The sequence below is a fragment of the Lissotriton helveticus genome, chromosome 6 (assembly GCF_964261635.1).
Source record: "Lissotriton helveticus chromosome 6, aLisHel1.1, whole genome shotgun sequence".
In the NCBI taxonomy this organism is placed as follows: Eukaryota; Metazoa; Chordata; class Amphibia; order Caudata; family Salamandridae; genus Lissotriton; species Lissotriton helveticus.
The window spans coordinates 237,634,888-237,662,695 of NC_136067.1; the positions used below are offsets into that span (position 1 = coordinate 237,634,888).

Consider the following 27,808-nt stretch of genomic DNA (forward strand, 5'->3'; position numbering starts at 1 on the left):
GTTATAACAGTGTTTTGCTGCTTTTGGTCGAATGGTGTGAGTCGCGCTGGTATTGGACAGCGAGAACCAATTGGATTTGATGGAAATACGGAAAGAGTTCTTGAATAGAGTTTTCTTTTAGCGATCGATCAAAACAAAATTAAGTTATTAAAGTTGTTGAAAACCTTGTTTAGAAAGGATGAACTAATACCCAATACAGAGGGAATTTCTGTAGCTCCTGAGGGTACGCCTTCTTCATTTATGTCGTTAGAAAGGGGTTATCATATGTGTACATTGTTAGAAAATTGGGTGAAGTATACAGGGAGAGATGGTAATTTGGAATTTCCAGGGTATGGTACTTTCAACTTTAGGAATTTAGAGAACTTTGGATATCAAATGAATGAGTTAAAACCAAGTTTGTGACCTATGCAGTATGCAGTGCTTGAAGAGTGGAAACAACAGGCATACAAAAGAGATAAGGATAGAACTGAGAATAGATATAGAAACACTATGAGTAGACACTCAGAGGCAAAATGGGATGCGCAGATGAAAAAATGGAGGATGGATGTAGCGGCAATGGGCAAAGGAGTGTATCCAGTTATACTAGTGAAGAATAATGAAGGAGGACAATGTTAAGAAAGGAAGAAGAATATTCCAGAGACAGAATCAGATCCAAGTGAGGTCGATGATGAGTTGTTGGATGAGCTATTAATGAATAGACCTCCACCGTATCAGGAAGAACAAACAAGACCATTACCAAGTGCTCCATTGATTCAGATGGAAGTTTCCTTAAGGAAAAAAACAAGTGTAGTAAAGCAGGCAAAAGGAGATTTAACCAAAAGAATAAATCAATTGAGTTTGAATGCAGCTGCTTTGACAGTTCCAGTGACTATCGGTCCTATAGTTCCATTATAGAATGTAGTAAAGACACGGTTCTGCTTGCACACATTGCTATGATAGCATAAGTGAATTGGATGCTTCAACGCCATTTTGCCGCTTTTGCACACAACACTACATGCCTCTGTTCTTGAAAGTCAAACTGCTTGCTTTTCTTCACATGAGAATGGTCTGTTTTTCACATCTCTAGACTTACACCGCAACCTCAAGTCTGTACGGAGTGTTCAAGGTTAAATAACAATGTATGCTGTTGATTCAGGTTGGTCTGCCCAAGCTCTAGACATAACACGCACACAGCTGCAAATAACTGAAACTCGGGTGCTTTTAATATTGCGCTGCACGCATGACAGGGGCACTTGGAGAAAACCTTTCCATCTACAGAGAGCTGTACTGACCCTGGGATGCGATTCACTTCATCTGATCTTGGAGGGATGGGGTTCCCCGATTTAACCCAGAAATCTTCTATTATTGTAAAAGCTAGCTCCTAGCCCGGGAAGGGTGGTACCAAGGCGCCTGGTCCCACTATCATTATAATATGATTTTTCCCTTTATGGAATTGTAACAATGCTGATTGTATTATTTGTATACATATTTTTACTAATGTTGGAGAAAATACTGCATCTTGAGCACGTAGGTAAAATAAACATTTTAAACTATACCGTGTCTCTGATTACTCACGTTGTGGACTTGTATGAGAATAAAAACAAAAGAGTGTTCTTGATTCCCACTATTCCTGAGAGTTCCCTAAGTCGTTTGTTCTGGGTTGTCTAATCATTGGTAGCTTCGCTGTAGCACGAAGAACGAATGAGACACTGATGCTAGTCGGATTGGGGTTCTGGGCACTGAGGTGGGTTTTTGGTACACCACAATACACCGAGGTCCTGGTTTCCTGCGCATAGTTCTGTGCATGAGCAGAATCCTTGCAACAATAATAATGAACAAAATGTTTCACAGGTGCATGCTCTAACAGTTCCTACAGTTCTAAATGACAGGATTAGTAATGGAGCAAGTGAATCAGAATCTTTGATATTTCTGAAAGATCAGGAGAAACTCCAAAACATGGTGTACAGATTGATCCAAGGAGATTGTTACAGAATATGAAGGAAGTGGCAGAGACATCTACATCAGAATTGGATGAGTGGATTAGAGGGATGACATCTAATAAAGTGAACATTGCGGTAGGTAGATTAATAGCGGATTTGGATATTGGGTACGATGAGTCCAGAAAGATTGAGTAGGTATCAGGAAGAAGAGTTGTTATTCTTGTGTAAAAATATCACAATGAGAGCGAGAAATCTTGAGCATACAGCTAGATCATAGCTCCGGAGAACATCTTTATTACGCCATCGAATATGCGTTTCCTGTAGACAGATTAAATCGGGGTTAATAGCCTTTAGTATTTCATAGACTTTGTTTCTCTTACTTCTGTCACTTAGTCCCCCATTGTTGACTGAGCAGATCTTATGTCTATCTAAGCATCCTGCGGAACATATCCATCTGAACCATGATGTATAAGGATTTTTTGCTCAAAATTTTCCCTTTTTGTTACCTATTCCTGGCTTTTTGTTTCTTTTTTATGCTGCGCCCACCCCCACATCACCACCCCCATCTTGCCCCTCCGAGCCTCTTACCCAGCCCTTGATCCTGACATGCCCCTCTGCGCCCCCAACCCCCTCCCACCCTCTGAAGCTTGCAGACCGATGGTCTGTACGTGATGAAGCAGCACAGCACCATGATCAGTGAGACCCTCCTAATAGCAACCAAGGTGAGAAAAAAGTAAAAACAAACAGAAAATGGCAGAGAAATACTATAAAGAGATATTTGCCTTTGCAGCTTCTCGTGGACATACTCTGCACCTTGGACTGGTCACTGGCCTTGCTGTTTTGCCCTTGCCTGTGCAGCTTCTCATGGACATACCCTGCATTTTTTGCATTGCTCTTCTCTACTCTTGGTGCCTATCTGTGCAATATGTGAATAAAGACAGTTGCTCCTGCTGTCTGTTTTGTCAGTGCCCTTACTTAATTAAGTTCTTTTTCTGTGTGTATATGGTTTACTGTGCCACATGCTCTGTGTGCCACTTCAACATTGCCAATGTCTTGGCTCGCTTTCTCTATTTTTTACAGGGGTGACAGGGACTTCAGTTCTTCCTGACCTTGATACTTGTGGGGGCAATTATGTCAATTTTAAATGGAATGAAGTTGTCATTTTCATAATTTGTTCATGTTGGCTATATTGTACACATGTCAGGTTGGGGGGCACTGCCATCACAGAATAGGATTCTACCCACAGGATTGCTGGCAGGCTGGCCAGGGTCATCATGTTTGTGTGTTCTTCCTTTATTTGTGTCCAGTAGTGTATATGTGTGGTCATCTTGTGATGGCCAGTCATCCTAGTCCCATGGCGTACTTTCAATGTGTGCTCTTGGGTGGCAAGAAGTGTGCAATATGAAGGGTGTGACTTTGTCGCGAGTATTGATGTGTGTGTGGCCCTGCATTGTCAACTACACACATGTTTCACCCAGGAGTTGAGTGCCTGTTGTTTAGATTGTTCAGCCCTGTGGATGAGGTTGTATGCACATGTGTGAATTGTATGTTATGCACTGTGCAGTGTGTTGGTGTGTCCATGCAGTTCTGGCTGATTCCCACTTGTTGTTTTGTCACTGTTGTGAGTATGCAGAGTGTGTGACCGGCAAGTCAGTGTTGTGTTTTGTTGATCATCCATGTGTCTTGATACTGTTTGTGGAGACTGTACAGACCTGCTGATACACACTGCCATTGTGGTTGTGTTTTCTCATGCATTGCTGTCACATGGTGCCTTTCTAGCCTCCAGTATGGCATGTTGTGTGTGGTGTCATACCATTCCCTATCTGTGCTTCAGATGCCTACCCATTGTGAGTCTGCACTCCCTCTATTTATGTATGGTACACTCCTGCCATATCCACTACTGACATGCAAAACACTTCACTTAGATGTCACCTTTCCCCTTGGTTTGCATGTGTGTGTGCCTCCCCATTACTTCATTTGTGACACTGTCCTTTGTGGTGCAGTTCTCTGGCCAGGGGCAATGTGCCACTCAGGACATTTCCCCAATTGGTTATATCGGATGTTCTTGTGCTGTTTGGCAGTCATGGTTGCTCATATGCACTTCAACTGTGTTATGTTATGTTATGTTATTGTGATTTTTATAGCGCACAGCTGCCCCAACAAAGGGGCGTCCCGGCGCTTTTGACTGGCGGAAGGAAAATACCAATACACAGCAGAACAGAAAGCAAAAAGGAAGAGCCCGAAGATGCTCTTATGGGCCAGGAGGGAAAAGGAATGTTTTATTGGCCCTCCTGAAAGCAGACAAATCCTCTAGAGCACGGATATGAGCTGGTAGTAAGTTCCAGAGCTTGGCCGCGAGGTAACGGAAAGACCAACCTCCGGCCCGAGAACGTTTAAACCGTGGAACTGTGGCCAGATTTTGACCCAAAGACCTCAAAGAGCGGGAAGGAACATATGTGGTAAGAAGATGCGCCAAAATCTGAGGGGAAGAGAGCTTAAGAATTTTAAAAGAAAGACAAAGAGTCTTAAACTCGATCCTTTGAGCCATGGGGAGCCAATGGAACCTATGAATGGTTGCTTTCGCCGAGCAGAACCTAGGTAAGCCCACCAGGGCTCTGGCAGCAACGTTCTGAACACGTTGCATCCGGATGACTTCCGCCTGATTGGCCCCCAGCAGGAGTGAACTCGCATAATCTAATCGCGAGAGTATAGTGGCCTGGATTATCAACTGTCTGGTCGGGGCATCAAAGAATTTCAGGACAGGCCTAAGCTCACGCAATATACCGAAACAGGTAGCAGCTACTTTTTTGGTGTGTCCGCAAAAACTGAGGGCGGGATCTAACCAGACACCCACATTTTTCACCTCAGACACCGGGATGGGAGATTGACCTAGCTCTGAGGGCCACCACTGATCGCCCCAGAGGTTGCTGTGTTTGCCCACGAATAGAACCTCTGTTTTCTTCGCATTAAGCTGCAAGCAGTTCGCCGTCATCCAGCCAGCCACTCCTGTCAGGCCATCCCTGAACCTAGAGGCCCCGGAGACGGCGTCCCCACTAAGGGCCACCGCTAGCTGCGTGTCGTCAGCATAGGATACCATATTCAGGCCCCACTGCTTGGCGACCGCAGCCAGCGGCTGCACATACAGGTTGAACAGCGTGGGGCTAAGTGCCGACCCCTGAGGTACTCCCTGCTCAATGGAATAGGGCTTAGACTCAAATGGAGGTATAGCGGCCCGGAAGGTGCGATCTGCTAGGAATGACCGAAACCAATCCAATGCCCGCCCAGAGACACCTGCTTCTCCCAGACTACGCAGCAGTATCACGTGTGAAACCGTGTCAAACGTGGCACTGAGGTCAAGTAACACCAGTGCCGCAGTCTGACCGGAATCCAACACGGAACGCAGATGTTCCGTCATAGCAAGGAGAGCCGTCTCGGTGCTATGACCTGCCCGAAACCCATTCTGACAGGGGCCCAGTCCTCCAATCAAGTTGTTTCCCCCTTTCTGCCCTAGACTTGTGCATCTGTTGGTGTTGTGTTGAATGTATGTGTGTTTGATGTGGTACTGCTTCACTTACTGTGTGTGATGTTGTCTTTGTGCTGTGCTGATTAGTGTTGTGTGGGTTCATGTTGTGTCACTCAAATCTGTGTGGGGCTGGTATGCTTGGTGTGCACACACTGCTTATTGTGCATGCAGTGCTGTGGGTGTATGTTGCCTTGTCATTGGCTGGTGTGCATCCACTGATGTCCTGCTGTGTTTGGTATGTGATTTCTTTGCCTGTGCATCGGTTGTTTGTTTGACGTGGCTGTGTTTTTCTGTGATGGTACACTTCTTGTCTGTGTTGTGGTATGTTGTCTGTGCATTGTTCCTGACTGATGAGGTTGTGCACTCCTGTTGTGTCTGTGCTCCCATTGCCTTTCCAAAGTTTTGCTGCACAGGGCATGTCTGTTCTTGTTGTGGTTCTGTGTGTTTCTGTTGGGTTATGTGTTTGTCTGTTGTTTTTGTACAGACGTGTTCTGGTATCCCTGTGTGTGTGTGTGATGTTTGTGGCTACCCCCAGGATGTGTGATTGTTTGACTGTGTATTGACTGGAAATTATTGACACCCTTCAGTGTTTTCGACACTGGTGTTGTGTGCTGCAGGTGTGAGGGGAGGTATGTGTGTAGATTCCTACTTGTATTTGACAATCATAGAGTGTGTAATTGGGCCATGTGTGCTGTGCTTGTGGTGCACTCCTGATTTTAGTTAATAATTAATAATATTTCTTTAACTATTTTTAATGTCTATGCTCCAACTCAACCAGATCACACTTTCTGGCCTGCTATTACTAATAAATGTATGCAACATAAAGATGATTTTTTTTTTTCTTGTAGGCGACTGTAACCAGATTATGGACCCTTTGATTGATAGCAAATCACATATACGCTTCATTCCACATAAATCCCATAAACAGTTTCATAGCACAATTACACAGACTCATCTTGTAGATGCTTGGAGACTTTGTCATCCAGACCAATCAGAGTTTTCTTTTTTCTCTCCTCCACATGGCTCCCTATCCCGATTAGATTATATCTTCCTATCTAAACCTTTAGCTCAAAATCTTACTTCATCTTCGATCAAACTCATTTTAATTTCAGACCGTGCTACGGTGATTGTTGATTTTGATTTGCTCCGCTCCTGACCCAAATCTTCTAAATGGAGATTTAACAATTTTATTTTACTTCATGCAGTATTTTTGTCTTATTTCATTTCCTTTGTGGAAGAATTATTTTCTCTGAATGAAGATCCTTCTATATCTCCTGCTTTGCTATGGGATATCTTTAAAGCCACTGGCCGAGGTTTTATTATTGATTTTGTGGCCAAGAAAAACAAACACAATCTCACTCAGCTTAAGGCTCGCTTAACCAATATCAAGCGCCTAGAACATCAATTTCACACTTCTTCATCTAACTCCATCTTGCAGGAGCTTGTTCGTGCTAAACTAGAGTTCAGTAAGATCTCTACTGACAATGTTTCATCTATTCTTCGCAGTAGTGATAGATATTATGGAGGTCGTCAAAAGGTTGGTTCACTTTTAGCTACCTACCTCAAATCTAGGAAGGAAAGAACACAGATAGATTCTATTCAATCAGCAGATGGGAAACATCGTTTCAAGGACCAAGAAACCCTAGATGAATTTACAACTTTTAATAATAATTGTATACTTCAGAAGCACCTGCATCGAATTCTCTTATTGACTCTTATTTAAGTACTATTCCTTCTCCTATCCTCACTGATCTTGATTTTAATTCCCTAGATTGAGACGTTTCACTCCAAGAAATTACGAATTCTCTTAACTCATTAAAGAAGAATAAGTCCACTGGCCTGGATGGTTTTTCAGTAGAATTTTATGTACATTTTCAAATTGTTTACTGCCCAAAATCTTTAATCTCTTTCAATACTTTTGTACTACTGGCAAGGCAAGTGGCACTTTCTTAGAAACCTTTATTTGTCTCATTCATAAAGTTGTTAAGGATCCTAAACTTTGCAAACATTATCGCCCTATTTCCTTGACAAATGTCGACTATAAAATCTTTGCTAAAGTTATTGGCATTGTGTCTCAAATCATTGTTACCCCATTTAATTGGTCCAGTGGATTTGTCAAAAGCAGATTAACTTCTGATAACGCTTGGTTATTCTTAATAAAGCTTCTACCTTATCCGATTCTCTGGCTGCGATATCTATCTATGCAGAAAATGCTTTCAATAGAGTTGAATGGTCTTTTTTATTTAAATCTCTTTGTTGACATGGTTTCTCTCATTTCTTTACTTTATACGTTACCTACTGCTTCCACTATAGTCAACGTTCTAGTTTCAAATCGTTTCTCACTTCACCGAGGTGTTAGACAGGGTTGCCCTTTATCTCCTCTTCTTTTTATTCTTTCCCTTGAACCCTTTCTAGCTCGCATTCACTATAATACTTCTAGCTCTGGTTTCTTATATGGTGATCAACACTTGAAGCTCTTTGCTTACGCAGATGATATTTTACTCTTTAGATCTAATCCAGAAATTTCTAGCCCCCATTAATACAAGAATTCTCAGATTTTTCGGCGGTATCGGGTTATAAAATCAACTCGAACAAAACAGAGATTCTCCCCATAACTAAATTTTGTTCTAAACATCACTTTGACCCAACTGGATTCCATTGGAATAGTTGCAAAATTAAATATCTAGGGTTATGGTTTACCAATTCTATCTCGGATTTGATTAAAACTAATATGAAAGAAGTTCTCGAACGGATCTCCATACTTCTCTCCTCTTGGATCCTTCTTTTTCTTTCTTGGTGGGGAGGTCTAGACTCTATTAAGATGATGATTACTCCTATTATGTTATATATTCTCTCAATGACTCCGGCTCATATTCCCTCTATCTATTTAAAAAAACGTAATTCTCTTCTTTCCAAATTTCTATGGAACAATAAAAAATCCTGAATTTCTTTATCTCACCTTAGACAACCAAAACGGAGAGGTGGGGTACATTTTCTTAGACAAGCTTCTTATTGGCTTATAGCGAACATTTCCTCTTTCACCCCTTTATGGATAAGTATTGAGCAGCATCTTTGTTCCTCTTTTTCTTTCCTGGAGGTTCTAGCTTTTACAACTAAATCTAGTTTTACATCTCTTCCATAATTCAAACACACTTGTTCATTGCTTAGGCCTTACCGTCAACCAAAGAGAATCTCTAGGAATACGTTTATATGTTCTCCTCTTTGGCGTAATCCTTTTTTTACCATTAATCATAGACCATTATTTTGGAGTTCCTGGAGATCTAAAGGTATCATCTCGATTCAGAATATCTTTGATGGTACTTTCCTTTCTTCTTTTCCCCAATGCCAAACCAATTTCAATTGTCCCTGTTCATTTCTTCATAAGTTCTCATTACTTATGGAAGCAATTATGGAAGTTTTTTACTCCCTTCCTTCTGAAAATACTCTATTTATTCAAGAGCCGCTTCTCAGAATCTTATCAGTATCCCCAAGGGCCTCCCTCAACTACAAATATCTCAATTCTACAGAACCATCTAAGACTAAAATATAACTTGCCAGGGAATCTGATATCGGTTGTGATTGGAGCACTGACCTTTGGAACAAGATATGGTCTTGATCGTTGAACGAATCTAGATCTGCCTCTAACACTCAATCTATGTTCTTTATCACATACTTTATTTCACTCCCCATTACACTGCCAATTTTACACAGTCTAAGAACAAATCTTGTTGGTCCTGTGACCATTCCTTAGCTGACCTTTATCACCTTCTTTTTTCATGTCCTCCTGTAGCTTCTTTTTGGTCACAAATGTGGCCTCCGATGTAAAATAGTTTTAATCTAAACATTCCCCTATTGAATGCCCTCTTGTTCATTGGAAGTTTATCAGAATCATTTGGATTATCATCTCATGAACGTGGGTTGTCTGACCTTATGTTAGCTTTAGCTTTTCAACAAATCACACCTAACTGGAAATGCCCAAATACGCTCACAGTCAAATCCTGGTGGAATACTGTATGCCATTAACACAGATTGGACATTGCTTTTGCCTCCTATTGTAACCCTCAGATAAATAGAGATCTATTTTGGTTACCCCGACTTCTAATTTAAAATACATCTCTATCTCTCAGATTTCTCATAACCAGTCAGAAAACGTTAAACCTCCATGAGTTCTCTCTTTGTTTCTAAGCATTCTTTCTTCTATTTATTACCTTTCATATTGTACATTTTTGTAATGGAAAATAGATTAATTGTATGTATTCTACTGAGTATTTTTTACTAGCTTTATCTTTAATTGTAAAGCATATCTTATCTTTCTCCTATCCCTTTCCCTTCCTTTCCCCTTTCCTTTCCCTTGCTATTCCTAAAATTGAAAATAGCTTTCTGATATATTTTTGGCATGTTCTGGATCACATATGTCCATTATTATATATTGTTATATTTTTTCCTGATGTTGTATGATGATTTTTTTTATATGCTTCTTAAACTTTAAAAAAAGAAAAACACCTGATTGAACAAACGCCCGAGACGCTAACATATCCAGAAAGGAGCTCTGCACAATATAATTCCTTTTCTAACTGTTTTTTTCAATTGTGCACCATTTAAAAGAAACCCAGTCACCGCCGAAGTCCCTTTAATGAGGCAGTTCAGCTCGTGGGAAAGGTGCAACAAGACTCTTCTCTTTCATCCTGTGCTCTTCTGAGGTGCCTCAACCATTACTCGTGTAAGGTTTATTGCTGAGGGCTCACTCACTAAGGGCACATTACTATGAGGCGCTCCCTCGACTCCCAGTGCCCTCCTGAAATATTATCACTCAGCGCCCTCTTTTGGGGTAATGAGAAACTACTATTAGTTGAGTCACTTGGTTTTTGGGTGATCTGAGAATTGACAAGCACCTGCATTTATTTAGGATTCGGGGTACAAAGGACTTTCTTGTGTTATCTCTACATCTTGGAATTGCGAAAGCTTCCACCTATAACCCTGTGTGTTCAGGGTTGAGTGCCAGTGAAACAAACATGCTCATGACTTACCACTGAGGCTGATCTCACAAGCTGCAGGATCCAGCTTTGTTGGTAGGGGAGTGAGGATTTGTTCTGAGCCTGCCAATGCACAGCAACACAGTGTTGAAATGGACAAGTTAACAAATAAGTCATTATTTTTGTGTGCTTCAATCGAGAGAGGGTTGGAAATTTACTTTTTGACATATGTTATTTTGTGCGGGCATTGATTACAATGAATTTAGTAGAGTGCACAGACCCGTACAAGGGGTGCTTCGCTTTATTAGATGACATACCCTTTTTGAAAAATAATTATCACTTTTTCACTCCTAGACTCAGTTGTATTATTTGTAATAACTGAATTAACTGCACTTTTACCATGGGTAGTGTTTAATTTGTGCCGGTGGTTTTGGAGACAGTGACTTGTGTTTTTTTAATATTTGACTTTAAACCCACAAGGAACGGCAAGAAAAAGAAAAGAAACTAGGAAAACCTTGACAAGGGGAGAAGTTTGGGTAGGAAATGAAACTGCTAAAATGAGATAAGGAGACAGGATGTGGAGGGTAGAGGTATGAACAGCTATCAAGACTGGGCAGCCTTCTCATCCAAAAACCCTGGAATTCGGCAGCACTAGCGGAGCATGTTGTTATCCTCCTGGGCTTAACGACACACTCGGCTACTTTAGAAACGCAAGGCTGCACCATATTTACAAGAATGTGGTGCAGCCTTGCGTTTCCCCCTGCGATGGCACTAAGTTTCACAACTTAGCGCCAACGCAGGCACCCTTGTGCCTGAGTGCAAGGGTGTCTGTGTGCAGGGGAGGATTGGTTATGTGTAGGAAGGTGTCCCTTCCTGCACATAAACAATCCGTAAATTACATTTTGTAACATTCATGTGTGCTGCTTCATGCAGCACACATGAAAGTTACAAAATGGCATTTTGAAAAAGGTTTGTTTATGTACAGGAAGGGACATCTTCCTGTACATAAACAAACTATGGCATTTTGCTTTTTCCATGTGTGCTGCACAAGGCAGCACACATGGAAAAAGCAAAAACAAGGAGAAGTAATGCCTTTCTCCTTGTTTCGCCATCTTAAGACCAGGGTTTTCCTGGTCTTAATTTTGGCACTGCCTCCTATGTACGCAACCCTTGTAAGTAGAGGGCAGCGTCAAATACAATGTGTGTTGTGGTGGAACACCCACCGCAACACCCACTGCATGTTCCTTTCTCGCTAAACATAGCGTGAAAGGGTCCCTTATGTACAAGGCAACGTTAGGCCACGTTAAGTCACAAAAAGTGACGTTCCTGTGGCAATAGGGGATTGTAGATATGCCCCTCCATTTGAGTATTGGGTCATTTTGGGGCCAGTGGAGTAAAATGCGAGAAAGCTTCGCTATACAGGTGTAAATGAAGTTTTCTTAATTTGACAAATAACTTGAAATACAAGAATGCGTGGCATGGTTAACTTGTATTTACTCACCTTCACGCTTCTGTCTCAATCTACTTTTGAAGAAACTGTGAATCACTTGGGAGTGTGTCTAAAACAAAATAAATGGATCTAGTTAGTTTTTTGTTCATTCTGTGGAACGATACATTATATAAGGACATATAAAACGTGCACACATTCTTGCGCCTAATAAAAACCGAGTGCCCTAGCAATCTTTGTTATAATGCCAATTTCTGAAGTCCCAATCATTTTTCACAAACTCAGTCTCAATAAAGTTGTAAATATGGTGCCACATAGAAAAAAGAGATACACATTTGGCTCTGGTCCTACATGGTTGATTAGTTCAAAATAATAGGACATATAATCACTGCACCTCTGATTATTCGCTTCTGTAAGGCCTTAGCCCAGAGTGAGCAAACATTTACAAATACGACCTAGAAGTTTTGTCAAACCTTGCAGAAATATCTGGGTAATAAGCTGGTCTAATTTGAATTTGGGCCATGAGCTTAAAAGAAAACGTAAAACTTAGTAGGAAATGGAGGAAGGTATTAGGGAGTAGGAACAAAGAACTCCACTCACGACATCGTTTGCACAGGTGTTAGACAGGTGCACAAATAAGCTCAATTTCCCATCAGAAACTAGGGGGCATATTACCAACCATTAGCGATATTTATCGCTAACAAGGCTTAGCAACGATTTTTTTAACGCTAAGCATCGCCGGAAATTATCGCAGAGATAACTTGCTATTAGCAAGGTTTATCTCAGAAGTGATAAAAATCCTCGCGCTAACTGCCAAATGAGAGATTATCGCCGGAAAACCAACGATAATCTCTCGTAGTTTGGCGATAGCTTGATGATGGGGCTCACAAACTTAGCCATGATATCGACCTTCCATAGTATATCATGGCTAAGTCAGGAAAATACCAGGTGAAAAAAAAGCAGCGCTAACCGCGGTTAGCGCTGCTTTTTCTATCACTAACAGGGTTAGCGAAATCCTTGATAATAGGAGAAATGTCGCTTAACAACATTTCCCCTATTATTTTTCTCTGGAACGCCCCCTTTGCATCTCATTAGAGATGCAAGGGGAAGCGTAGAGAAAAGGGGTGCTAACATGCAAATTTGCTTGTTAGCACCCTGTTGCTGATAGGGAGATAATTTTATCTCCGCTTTCTTGGCTTTTAAAGCCAAAAAAGCGGAGATAAATACCTTGATAATATGCCCCTAAATCTCAATCCACAGAAATGCAGAGATATTCTTGAGAACATAAGCATTCCTAGGGAAGTGACTGTAGATGGCTAAAGGGAAGGCTAAAAATACTAGGCCTGGGCGATGAACTCCACTCCGTTTGCATAGTTTGCATAGTTTCTGAGTTCCACGTAGCACGCGGAGTTTCGAAAAATGTGCAGAGGGGAGTTTTTTTCTTTCTTGCCCTCACCAATGTTAAAGTGGCGAGTGAGGAAAATCCAACAGTAGACCACATCCCCTAAAGATTTATCAACATGGGCAGTCGCAGATGTTCACGACCGCTAGCGTCTACTCAAGCGGCAGAAAGAAGCAGCGCCCTCTTGCACAGTGCATGGTGCAGTTTGCGAGGATTTTCCAGCATGGGACAAACACCCGGTACTAAAAATCAGCACGACCCAACGCACTCCGCCGCTCGCAGAACTCCGGCCTCTAAAATATCCCAAAAGTGGTAATGTTTTTCCCCACCCCATTTGTACATGTAAGTTTGCTACTAGATCAGCTCAAGTAAAGAGTATTCGCTGGCCAATTTGTGCCTCAAATTATCACACTTCATGCTGCACGTAATAGTAACTGTAATTGTTATTTCTCAATGAATTGCTTTAGAGGTCAGGACCTCACTTGGCCGTTCGTGTGCTCTCTCATACCCCTGTAAACCTCCAAATGTACCACTGCCACCTCATGCTGCACAAAATGAAATGTCTATTAAGCCACAGACATAAGAGAAGGCCTATCGTTTGTCATTGAAAACTCCGAATTATTCACTACAGATATCTTCAACATTATGAATATTTCACTCTCCCAAGGAGTCTATCTGCGACCTGAAATCCAGCCAGGATACTACAGATATTGTTATTTCTCCTGATCCTCTCGCTGCCATATAACACATTGTATTTTGTTTTGTCCATAGCGGTATGGGCATAACGCACGACATTCCATTCCGGTGCGGTGCAGTGGAGCCAAAGCAGGTAGCATCGGTGAGTTGGCGTAATCTGAACCTATGCAAAGCCTTGTGGAACCTGCCCTCAACCACTGGGACCGTAACCAAGAAATAATCTATTTTTTAAATCAGCTTACTGAACTTTTGGTAGATTTAGTCTCCAACAAAAACACACAATAACCTGTAAATTCAGGTGGTTCAAGGTTTGAACGAAAAATATCACCCAGGTCTAACCATATTTACTCCATCAGAATGTCTGCTTCCTAACATCAGGACTGCATGACATTAGAAGTAGGCTTCAGCATTTATGATGTATTTGAATGTCAAGGCATACAACAGCAAACGTTGCAAATCCACTAAAAGTTTTACATAAATGTGCACTTTACGAGAAAAACTAAAGTGCTTGGATTTCTGATTTGCTGTCCTGATTTCTTTGTTTATCAATAGAGTCAAATGTTTGATGGGAAGTTAGACTTTTCTGGATATTGCTGTGGACAAAGAAGAAAGCACAACACAATTGAAGCTGCAGAAAATGTCTCAATGGGTTTATTTATCTGTTGCTGAGATATGTGAGTGTATTCTATAGTTGATGTATTTAAGGCGTCAGTGATAGACGTCTGTATGTAACAAAAGCTCTCGTGCTCCACAAGCCAGCCATGAGCAACATATCCAGGATCCGTTTCTTCACTGCCTTCTGATGCTTTTGGTTTCATTTTGCCATTACAAATGCAGGTGTATAAGCAATACAATGCAAAGGGAAAGAAAGGAATGGAATTGCTAACGATGGCCTAAATCTGAGAAACTGAGAGTTCTGATGTAAGGCGCATTTTATTATTGCATCAATATCACCAAATTATAAAGTGTCAAAACATAAAAGAACTAATTAGAACTAGTCACTTATTCCTGAGATAAGTTGCTGCTACTGCTTATGGACTGGTAAGTGAAATCTGAAACTGCAGCAAATTTATGGAACAAATTGATCATTCAATCTGTTATAATTGAATCTGCCTTCTCCTATATTGTACTTCCATGCAGGGAAATTTTCACCTGCAGTGGCACAATCAATGTGTCAACCTGAAACTTTTTATGTCAGCAAGACCCGATCTATAGAATTTTCTGTCCCTGTTGAAACTGGCTCTTTTTGCAGGGCTATCCCCAAACTTTTCGCCTTCCTTCAGTATTTTTTGTGAGCTGCGTTGGTTGGTTTTATGACTCTGGGTACTTTACCACTGCTGATCAGTTCTAAAGTGCATGTGTTCTATCTTGTAAACTTTGTAAGATTGGTCTACACCTGTTTGGCATATTTAATGTACCTGTAAGTCCCTTGTACAGTGGTAGCTCATATACCCAGCGTCTGTAAATGTAATGCTATTAGTGGGCCTGCAGTGCTGCTTGTGCCACCCGCAGAAGTAGCCTTTCAAACCTCTCAAACCTGTCTCAGGCCTCTGGCACTGCAGGGCCTGCTTGCACAGTTTACTGCGACAACAAAGAAACAATTGGCCAGGTAGGTTATTTTTACAACAAAATCTGGTACCACTTACCAAATTAATCTAAGTGGACACACTTGTGGTTTAGTATTTTTACTTATTTTTTCGTTTTTAGCAGTTCATTTCATGAATGGCTGAAGAAGGGTACAATCAAATAGCAACGAAATTCACATAAAGTATATGCTTATTAGACATGAAATGTACAATCACCGTGAGTGAAACATATTTACAAATATACAATTAATACAAACAAAACAGTAAAAAACGAGAAATGCCTATCCTCATTGAATGTTCAAGGCACCAGTCCTAGTATCTAACCTACAAGCCAGCAGGAAGCCTTTTTGATGTAATTATTAGCCTGCTAGCTTGCCTATACTAGAATGCACCGATTTCTAGGGTCAAAAAATCAGGTTAAATTAATCTTAAATAGAACTCCTGATATGCCCTTCGTGTAAATTCTTCCAGTATCGTGCCAACGCGTTTCGAACCTATTCTGACGTCAGACGCCAAATTGTAAGCAGTTCGTGGGACAGAGGCGGCGAATGAATATCCGACCGGCCGGCGCTGGAGAGACATCGCTGAGTTATACGCGAGTGACCTCTGCGAGGAGACATTAAACAAGGGTGAAAACTGAAAATCCCGCCTACAGAATCGCAGTTTCCCTGACAAGAAGGAATACAGTGTCAAACACGCCACAGTTCAGTACAGGACAAGTTTCCAGTCCAGGTCCTGAGGAGAACCCCAGAATATCGTGCGGGTTCGAAACGCGTTGGCACGATACTGGAAGAATTTACACGAAGGGCATATCAGGAGTTCTATTTAAGATTAATTTAACCTGATTTTTTGACCCTAGAAATCGGTGCATTCCAGTATAGGCAAGCTAGCAGGCTAATAATTACATCCAAAAGGCTTCCTGCTGGCTTGTAGGTTAGATACTACGACTGGTGCCTTGAACATTCAATGAGGATAGGCATTTCTCGTTTTTTACTGTTTTGTTTGTATTAATTGTATATTTGTAAATATGTTTCACTTACGGTGATTGTACATTTCATGTCTAATAAGCATATACTTTATGTGAATTTCGTTGCTATTTGATTGTACCCTTCTTCAGCCATTCATGAAATGAACTGCTAAAAACGAAAAAATAAGTAAAAATACTAAACCACAAGTGTGTCCACTTAGATTAATTTGGTAAGTGGTACCAGATTTTGTTGTAAAAATAACCTACCTGGCCAATTGTTTCTTTGTTGTCTTAGTTTGAGTGGTCTAGGCCAGATAGTGTACAGACCCAAGCCTTGTTTGTTTCTCCTGCACAGTTTACTGCAGCAGGGACGTGGCATGTAAAGTGTTTGCCAAATTCGAAACACCCCTTTTACTACATATAGGTCACCACTAAGGTAGGGCCTACATAGCCTAAAGGCCAGGGTGCTGTGTAGGTAAAAAGTAGGACATGTGCCTTCACTGTGTGGCATGTCCTGGTATTGACAAACAACCTATTTGATTTCTCACTGCTGTGAGGCTTCCCTCGTTTGCATCAGGAATTCCCTGATATGTGGTTCAGTGGTAATTTCTGATATGAAAGGGGTAGCGTGCCCATGTTTGGTATGTTTGGAAAAGTAGTAATAAATCCTGACAATCACAAGGGTGGTTGCGGTGTGTCCTGCCTTTTATGGGTGACTCAGCGCTAGGATGAATAGACCTTGGCTGCATTTAGAGTGGTGGGAGGAGTTTGTATTGCACCTGAATAGGCCTGGTCTGAATTTAGAGTGGTGGAACGAGTTGCACCTGCACCTAAATAGAGCTGTGGCTGACTTTCACAATGCTGTCTCCGCCCCTCTGTAGTGTTTCTGGAGCCAGGGCTTGGGATTAAATGGGGATGCTGTGAACTTCTGAATGTTGTTTGAAGTGCCCCCAAAACAAAGACCTTGGACCATAAGTACAGGGTTTGTAACCCCTGATTGTAGACACTGCGTGGACTTGTAACCAGACGCTGCTGGCACTACAAATTCCACATTGCCAGGAAGAGCTGTTGAGCTGCCAGGAGGAACCACCATAGGACTTTGTTTGTTGTGCCAACCTGCCCAAAAGGACCCTATGTGCTGCATTTCTGCCTGCCCTCCTGCTCTGGTGCCCTCCAGGAGTATTGTTATCTCCCTTTCTCTGTCCGTCCTCAGAGGAGTTGGCAGAAAGGTGGGAAGAAAGGGAGCACCAGCTGGCATTGAAAAGGCTCATATTTGAACATCTCTACAATAATGGTAAACAAATAATCATATTTGAACATGCCAAGGAGTTAGCACAGCTGGTTGTGGAGTAGAAACAGGCTGATGTTGAGAAAGCCTTCGTGCAAGAGAGGATGGCGAAGGCTAGCAGGGCCTTCACCAGAGAGAAACTATTTCCTGAGGATAGGTTGTCCCCCGAGCGTAGTTTCAGTGTTCTGGACTCACAAGTGAGGGTGGAGTCCAGTGGTCGCAGCAATGTTGTGTCCAGTGTAGAAACTTCCCCTCCCAGATCCCAGAGCGTGCTACCTAATTACAAGGAAGAGAGTGTCAAACCTGAAGGGTATAGGTTGAAGTTCAGGGGCAGTAGGAAACTGTCTCACTAGTCTTGAGGGGAGTTTGTGACGGATTGTTGTAATGCACTGGAGGGTTTGAAATTTGGAAGGGCTGTTCAATCTGATTGTCCGAGTGCATGTGTTCCGTTGTTGTTTTCCAGGGCTACGCCAACACCAGTTGGAGTGTAAGTTCTCTGATTTCAGGGATTTTAACGACATACAATGTCCGAAACAAAACCTCACCATACAGGCTACAGCATGGTGAAAGTTACCTTACAATACATCGCATGTTGTTCATATCACCATCAACCATATTAATTTGTTTTATACATTCACGCACAGTTAAGTAGTTGGATTTGCTTTGAGATAGTCAAACAAATACATCCAATAGTCTTGTGGCTTAGAGCAAGTGGGTAGTTCTTCCTCATATGTTTGCAGGGTATCTTTACAGTAGGCCATATCATTAAGCCATTGCATAGTTCTTGGTGCTTTCTTGCTACCCCAGCATAGTGAAATTCTCAGTTTAGCTAGGAGCAGGGCTACCATGCAAAATTTGCGCTTCTTTACTCATATATCCTTCATTAGTCCCAGCAGACATGTTTGAATCATACAGCATTTTACTCAGTATCGCCACGACCTCTGTCCAGTATGTACAGATTAGCGTACAACAACAGGCAAGATTAATAAAATTGACATTATCGTTACCGCATCTTTGGCATCGTGCATCTGTGAGGAGACCACATTTGTACAGTCGGGCCGGGGTATGATATGTCTGATGTAGGTAGTTGTAATGGAACATGCGCAGATTGCCATTCGGGTGAGCATACTAGTTATAGTACAACAAGTTTCCCATTCCCCCTCTGTGAGGGTAGTATCAAGCGTGTTGTTCCAGCGTTCTCATGCCTTGTGCATGTTATCAGCGATGTCACCCTGAAGCTGTGTATATAGCCGTGTCACCATATGCTTAATGTGTGGTGTGGTAATTAACATTTGCAGGGTGTTTAATTGTTGTGGCTCGCTAGGGTAGGTGAGATACAGTTTCTTAACAGCTCCCTGTAGTCTATGATAGGTAAATTGGAAAAGTAATGTCTGATTTTGTATGTACCGTAACTTTTTAAGTTCTATAAAAGTGCCATTAGTATACAAATTCCCCATTTTATCTATGCCCACTTGCCGTAATAGTTCTGTTCCTACTTTTTCTTGGGTGACCGATAGGTCGGGGTGAAATTGTAATGGCATTGCTGGTGCGTATAGAGGTAGTTTATGTGCCAATTTCCCCATCCGTCGCCATGCTTCCAGTGGCGGCTGGTAACAGTGGAAAGTGGTGAGGCAAAAAAGTGTGGGAGGAGTGTCATGTGGCGAGCGAGCGCAGCGAGCGAGCATGACCTTGATAAGGGACACCTTAATGTGAATAGATCAAAGCAGTAGTGTCAATGCATAGTGGAGTAGTGTGGCTCACTGGTTAGAGGCGGCAGGCCTGAGAGCAGAAGTCAGCCCGGGACCAGCGTTCAATTCCCGACGCGGCAGGGTCGTGGACCAGGGTCAGCGGACTCGATAATTCTCGCTTCGGTGCTTACTCTAATCAGGGGTTCCACTCGGCAACTCTGGGCATTAGCTTGCCTCATCTCTACAACGGCCCCACCAATTCTGGGGATGCCTGGCTTCACCTTGGGGACTCCCAGCAGGGACCATCCCACAGGGAAAGCCAGGACGGGTTCCCCAGAGTTATACAGCGCCGGGACGCCCCGTTGCTGGGGCAGCTGTGCGCTTTACAAGTATACTACATTTACATTTATAGATAGATAGATTTCACAAATAATCCTGCATTTCGCAATATAATTTGCCAGAGACAACATTGAAACAGCTGCAGTGCTCCTTAAGCATATATGGAAGTTTAGTAACCTACACCGCATTTCTAAGTGGATCATCCTGGAAACAATTGTGGCATCACAATAAATAATTTAAGCTCGATTACATAATATGTTATGCCTGTTTAACTTAAGAATGGGTAGTGTCGAAGGCGTGTGACAAAGCTGGCCGCGTGAGGGATTAGCTCCGTAGACCCCGTCCTTCCTTCTCATCTATCCTGACCTGCATCCTGGGACCCGAGCCCGAATATCGGCAGGGGAATTGAAGCGGTACCCCCAGATGAAAATTGGGGTTGAAATTATCATTTCTGCCCCCCCTAATCGACGCCTGCAGTTTTGGGCCTGTCTTCCACTGGAGCCGGGGTGCACAGAGAGCCATAGACCCGTCCACGAATGCAACAACAACGGATCAGGGAACGGAAGTTCCGGCCTGACACAGTAGTTGACATTTTCCATTTGCTATTCCCTGGGAGTCGTGAAGAACTGAGAAGGCCTACTCGGCGTCACTATCGCCGAATCAGATCTACGGGCAGTGGGGAGGTTTGACGTATGCGCTCGAGGTGTGAAGTCGTGCGGCCTGGAGAAGAAGGTGGCGGCCATTTGAAGCAAACCTGAGAGAGACACCGAGCGGTGTATATTTGTCGTCCCTGGAGGGGGTGAGTGGTCGGGACTGAAGCGATCGCCTGAATGGCGTCGAAACCGGACTCCGGGAGGGCCCCGCCTAGGACCGGGAGAGGGTTGAAAAATGTACAATCTAATAAGCTTGACCAGTACAAACAGCCCAGAGGGTCTCCGGTGGAACAAAGAAAGGCTCTATCACTCGGAGGAGACTCGCCGAGTGAGGCAGCGGAGCCGACACTAACGGACGTCATGGCGGCTATAAATAAGGTTCAAACCGCAATGGTGGAGAAAATGGACGCTCTAGACAATAAGTTGGACACTGTCAAACTGGAGGTCAACCTGTTGCGGGCGGACCACACAAAAACGAGCGAGAAAGTCAAATCGCTTGACATAAAGACGTTCAGCCTGGTAGACGACATGGCGGAGATGCAGCGAGAGGTAGGTGCTCTACAGGCCGCACGGGAAGAGACCCGCCGGAAGCTTGACGATTATGAAGGACGAAATCGGCGTAATAATGTACGCATTCTTGGTGTACCGGAAAAAGCGGAAGGGCAGACGCCGGATCTGTTTGTGGAAAACATTGTTCTCAACCACCTTAAACCAAAAAGGTCTTAGTAACTTTTTTACTATCGAATGGGCACATAGAGTGCCGGGTGGCAAACCGAGACCGGGAGCACCTCCTCGCCCGATGATAGCAAGAGTGTTGAACTTCCGCGATAGAGATGTGATATTGCAAGCGGCACACTCTGCTGATCCACTGTGGTATGAAAATACTACTCTTTCCTTCTTCCCAGACTTTACTCAGGCGGTGCAGAGACTAAGACAAAGCTTCCTTCCTTCCTGTAGAGAGAAAGCTCAGGGAAAAGGGACTGCGATACTCCATGCTCTTTCCAGCGAGACTCAGAGTGGAGATGGAAGGGAAGGCCTGGTTTTTCGACAACCCGGAGGTGGCGTCGGACTGGATAGATAGTAAAGTACCGGATCGATCGGGGGAGCGGCACCGTGAGGCGGAGGAAGAAAGGTAGGAACAAGAATGAATGACATGAGCCACGAGGACTGTTGACCTGAGGACATGGCCAACGGGGGTATTGTTACTCGCTGAAATGGTAGTAGAAGGGGCACACCAAAATTGAACATAACTCCGGTGGAATTTAATATAAGGGGGGAGAGGGGCTAGGCGATGGGCTCCTCCTCGCTACTACTTTTAGTTGTCTTAGATAGAGTTGGGCGACAGGCACACTGCGAGTTGGGGTGGGGCATTGTCCTTATGCAGGGGTGCAGGGTGGAGGGGAGGGATGGGTGGAAGGGGGGGTTAAGTTTGTTAGATTTGTTAGGTTTCAGTTTCATTTTGCATCGCATCGGGTGAGGATTTTGCAATTCGACGTCTGTGGTGTGGGGTAAATATCTTGCATTGGTCAGGGATCGGGGATACGAGTGTTAAGCTGGAATGTGAATGGATTGGGTAACAAGATCAAGAGAGGGATGGTTAATCAGATGATCAGACTGCACTCCCCAGAAGTTGCGCTGCTGCAGGAGACACATTTAGTTGGGAATCGTTGCATGGCCCTGTTTAGAGGGGGATATAAATTAATTGTGCATGCGGGGTTTACATCCGGGTGTAGGGGAGTTGGTATTCTTATAAAAAACTCCTTTCCATTTGAGCCTCAGGCAACATGGTCCGATCAGAGGGGCAGATATGTGGGGGTCTCCGGGAAGGTTGGGGGTAAAACTGTTACCTTCTTGTCAATATATGTGCTGCCGGGCCTCCAATCTGATACCTTTAAAGATTTGAGTGCTGTCTTTTTGACTCTGCCCCTGGGCCTCCTTGTATTGGGGGGGGGGATTTTAATGCAGTGCTGGATGGGGGCATGGATCATCTCCCGTCATGAGTTCTCACATCATCGCAGAGGTGGCTGCCTGACTTTCTAGAATTACTGGGGCTGGTGGATTGTTGGAGAATGCGTAATCCGACTCAGAGAAGGTTCACTCATGTGTCCGCAGCACACAATACTATGTCTCGATTAGACTACATATTGATTCCAGCGGCAATGGCAAACACTATCAGGGAAGCCCGATATTTGGGTAGGGGCATCTCAGATCACTCCCTCATGTGGCTACAGGTAGAGATTGGACAGCCTGCGGTCGGCAGAGTTGCTCCGATTAATGCGTGGCACTTGAAGGACCCAGCTATAAAAAAAAGAAATACACCAGATCTCGGAACATCACTTCCGGGAGAATGTGGGTAAAGTTGCTTCAGCGCAATGTCTGTGGGAGGCATATAAGGTGGTGTCCCCCGAAGGGAGGTTCTCTCTTTAATTGCAGGGAAAAAGAAAAAACAACAGGCAGAAGTGAATAGGGTAGAGGCAGAAGTAGTAGCTTTGGAGAAACGTGTGGTGGATGCTGCGACTCTGGAAGACCAGCATCTTTTGAATTTGAAGCAAGATGAGTATAAGGGCATCTCCAGGGAGTGGGCCGTCTCACAACATAACGATGTACAAAGTCGAGTATATGAACATGGAGATAGGGCTGGTAAGCGTATTGCCTGGTTAGAATGCGGAGAACGGGCCTCTCGTTTGGTGCAGGCATTAGAAGCGTCGGGCCTGATAGTGTCACTGATCCACAGGAAGTTGCGAGCGCCTTTTCCGATTATTACCAGGGTGTCTGCGCCTCTGCTAACGATTTCACCGAGGCCGAACATAGCAAAATGATTAAGGATATAGCCATGCCGCACCTCTCGGAGGACCATCGACAGTATGTGGATTCCTCCATTACGGATGACGAAATTGTGTAGGCGATTAAAAGTATAAGTTGTGGGAAGGCAACGGGTCCTAGTGGAGTCCCAATAGAACTGTATAAATTAAATGCCCATAAGATTGCCCCGCATATTCGGGCTATGTTTCTGGAAAGCAGGGACCTAGGTCAACTTCCATATGATCAGCGGGTTGCAAATGTGGTGGTAATTCATAAGGCAGGCAAAACTCGGACATCCCCTTCCTTGTATAGACCCATCTCGCTACTTAATTCAGAGCCCAAGATTTTGGCGAAAGTGCTTGCCACTAGATTGGTCAAGGTAATTACAACTTTGGTGCATCCCGATCAATCGGGTTTTATGCCACGTCGAAACACAGCCCTGAACCTTAGAAGACTCCACGGGGTATTGGGTCGGTCTCGCGATTTACTGCAGCCGGTGGTATTAGTGTCTCTGGATGCCACCATGGCGTTTGATCGAGTTGAATGGGCTTATTTGTTTTCGGTCTTGACAAAGATGGGTTTCGGCCCTGAATTTATCGGGTGGGTTTGATTGCTGTATGCAGCTCCCTTGGCTAGAGTAATTGTTAACCATTGTAAATCAGTAGATTTTAAGCTTGAGAGGGGCACGAGAAAGGGGTGCCCGTTGTCCCCACTTCTTTTTGCCTTGGCTTTGGAACCTTTGGCGGCTTGGGTATGGTGGGATCGGTCGATTCGTGGGCTGCGGTGGTCGCCGGAGTGGGAGGATAAAATCTCGCTTTATGCTGATGACATTCTCCTGTATCTCATTAATCCCATAGCGTCCCTGATTGTCTTTCGTGATGTTTTAGCTGCGTTTAGTAGATACTCTGGGTTTGCCATTATTTGGACTAAGTCGATGTTGTTGGTCTTGTCGGGCGATCCGCCGGTGGTCCCACAGTCCTGCCCATTGAAGAAGGAAACTGTGGGATTTAAATATCTCGGCATATATATAGCACTGGGCTCGGGAGTGCGATATACGGAGAATTTGTTACCCCCGCTGCGTCGGTTTCGGAAAGATGTGGAACGTTGGAAGGCTCTCCCCTTGTCGCTCCTGGGCAGAACAGTGTTGTTTAAAATTATGGCCTTGCCCCGGTTCCTCTATGTGCTTCAAAACACGATGGATCCAGTGCCCAGTACTTATTTCAGGGAGATTGATGCTCTCCAGCGACAGCTTCTCTGGGATGGCAGACCCCGTATAGCGTTTGTTAAGCTGACCCTCCCGTGGGACGATGGAGGTATTGGACTCCCGGACTTGAAGAAATATTATTGGGCCTCGCAGCTAGCGGTGGTGAACTAAGTGATTTATGACGTGCCGGGTGACCCGGGATATGCTATGGACCGGAGTCAGGCACCAGGTGGAGATATTATTAGAGCCTTGTATACCAGGCCGGGAAAGTTTGCATTGGCAGGTCCGACGGCACATGCTGTGCGGGTCTGGCATACCGCCACCAAGAGTTTGGGTTGGGAGGGGTAGCTGACTATGGCTACCCCCCTGTTTAGTTCGGAGAAGCTTGGAAGTTTGTGGAGGACCAAAGGTTTCGATAAGTGGGACCTTATTGGAATCAGTCAGGTTAAAGATGTGTGGGGAAGCAGCGGCATTCAGACCTTTGAAGCCCTTCAAAAACAATACCATCTTCACGATAGGGAGTATTTTCAATACTTGCAGATCAGACCTGCTCTCCTCCCCTACATACCTCAGGGCTCGGATCTTCCAGAGGCTTCTCCTCTGGAGGATCAAGTACTGGATGGCCACATCCCTGAGAAAACCATCCCCCTAATCTATAGGAAATTGGTTAATCATATGGAAGATCCATTAGGGAATATTAGAGCAGCTTCGGGAGCGGAAGGGCTAGAATTAGATGATGAAGACTGGGTGGAGGCAGTTTCCTCCCCCAAAGTGGTTGCGATTCAGATGAGGCTTAGATTAGTCCAATTGAAAATACTGCATAGATCGTATGTTACGGGGCTGGGACTGGTGAGAATGGGACGAGTAATGAGTGGAGACTGTAAGAGAGGATGTGGCGAGCTGGGCACTTTCATGCACATTCTATGGCACTGTGAAGAGATTCAGAAATATTGGGGAAAGATACATGACGTAATGGGGGAAGTATTGGGACATGAGCTGCGACCAGAGGCCTGGAGATGTACATTTGGGAACCCACCGATTTGAATGGATATCTGAAGCAATGGGTGACGTTGGCATGTATGTTAGCAAAGCGTAACATTGCGCAATTGTGGGGAGCTAGCCAGTCACCCCAGCGTACTAAGTGGGCCCAAGATTTAGACTGGTGCATGTTCCAAGAACGAGCAGTCTACGTGGCTAGAGGCTGCCCGGAGAAGTGGGGGAGGGTCTGGGGGGCCTGGAATACCTATCGTGGTGATCTATGTACGCCCCCGATGAGGCAACGTGATTTGGATGCTCAAGATTCCCTGTGATCCCAAAGAACTTTTATGCATTGTATTTTTGATTTTGAACGTAAGATAATTCATGCCCTGCAATGTGTTTTAATGATATTCAACTGATGCGGATTTCTTATTTGTTTTCTTTTATAATAAAAAGATATTTAAAAAAAGATAAAGAATGGGTACTGTCAAGAGAAGTTGCCTGGAATGTTGCAAGAGGCTGAAGAAGTGTGTTGCATTTGGGCAGTGATATAACACAACATGATGTGGCCCCTTGCAAAGGTGTTGATGGGCCCTGAGACTCCTATATCTCAAACGAGTTAGGGGGAGATTCCTGAAGCGTGGGCTCACACTGCCCCTCGGAGCCTGCATTACGCCCCTGCATGTGCACTCTGCACACCATGTACATGCTGATTAGGAGGGAAGAGCGGCAGTACAAAAGGTATAATGTGCAACAAAAATTCTAAACCTTGTTTGCCTAATGAATTTGAATGATATCACACGCTGTGAAAGAGCACCAAACCAGCAGATGACCTCCTACACACCAGAGCATTTAATGCACCAAGATTTAGCATGGTATGCTTAACGGTCAATCCACTACTCGGGCAACTATATGTTCCAGATTGCTAAGCCATTTTAGATAAAAGGCCAGAACTGGTCACAAGTTTCACATACACAAGACAAAATCACTTGGTGATTATATGCAATATGTTTCTGCCATCCCATTTCATCACACTGGCTACACTAAATAAATATATCCTGATGGAAAGTAGATTGATGTACAATCACTTAGTTTGAAAGGTTTTTGAAAATGAATGAGTCCTTTGAATGCTTGTACAAAGACATATATATGTCCTAATAAAGGGCCACAAACCATATTCCTTTCTCAAACTTGTATCCCAAATGTATGTTGAGGCGCATAATGTAATATAATGGGAAACACGCATATGCAAAGGACATATGCATGGATATGCGTGAGTACACAAGGCTGAATAAATATTTGACTCGAGTTATAAAGAAAACATCAGAATTTTCCTGAGAAGGATTCATAAACTCTCTGATTAGGATAGAAAATAACAGCAAACAAGATTGGGAATGAGCAGTGCTGCTTAATGAGTGCTGTTTAGAAATAAAGGGCTAGGGGCCAGATGTAGGTAGGGTTTTACCGGTCGGTAACGGCCGAATTCGGCCGTTACCGACCGGTAAAAGGAATTTGAGATGTAGGGGGCAGAATCGGTAAATTTACCGTTCGGTAAATTTACCGATCGGTAATTTTACCGAATCTGTAAATATACCGGTCGGTAAATTTACCGACCGGTATATTTACAGAATCTGTAAAATCGATATGTAGGTGGGACTCTTATGAGTCCCACAAGGCCTAAGAAATCGGTATTTTACCATCAAATTCAATTTGATGGTGAAATACCGATTCAGGTGTGCATGCACATGTGTGCATGCACACCTGTGCCATATGACAGGCAGACCTGCCCTTAGGGCAGGTATGCCTGCCATATGGCCCCCGAACCATTTTTGGGGGGTGCTAGAGGGTGTCAAAGTGACACCCCCTGCACCCTTGCCAAAAGTCGGTATTTACCGATCGGTAAATACCGACCGGTAATGCCCCATTCATTCCTATGGGCTTCAAAGCCCATAGGAATGAATGGAGCATTACCGGTCGCTATTTACCGTATCGGTAAATACCGACTTTTAAAGAATCGGTAAATCCATATCTGGATTTACCTACATCTCGGTACTTCATACTTACCGACTCTTAAATACCGAATCGGTAAAATTCGGTATTTAAGAGTCGGTAAATATGATTTGCCTACATCTGGCCCTAGATGTAGGTAATTCTATTTTACCACTTCTTAAATACCGAATTTTACCGATTCGGTATTTAAGAAGTGGTAAAATAGAGGGGGGGATGTAGGTATTTCAGAATCGGTAAATACCGAATCGTTAAGATTCGGTATTTACCAATTCTGTAAATACCGATTCGGTAATGCCCATTGATTCCTATGGGCCTTGAAGCCCATAGGAATCA

At 43.6% G+C, this 27,808-nt stretch overlaps 1 protein-coding gene across 1 annotated transcript in view; it reads right to left on the reverse strand.

Moving 5' to 3' along the window:
• Positions 1-27,808, reverse strand: part of LOC144762471 (adhesion G protein-coupled receptor F5-like) — a 937,058-nt gene that overhangs the window by 887,449 nt on the left and 21,801 nt on the right. Inside the window, exon 2 of the mRNA XM_078647684.1 lies at positions 11,917-11,974. Within this exon, the coding sequence (XP_078503810.1) occupies positions 11,917-11,974 (58 nt within the window). The remainder of the gene's footprint in view (positions 1-11,916; positions 11,975-27,808) is intronic.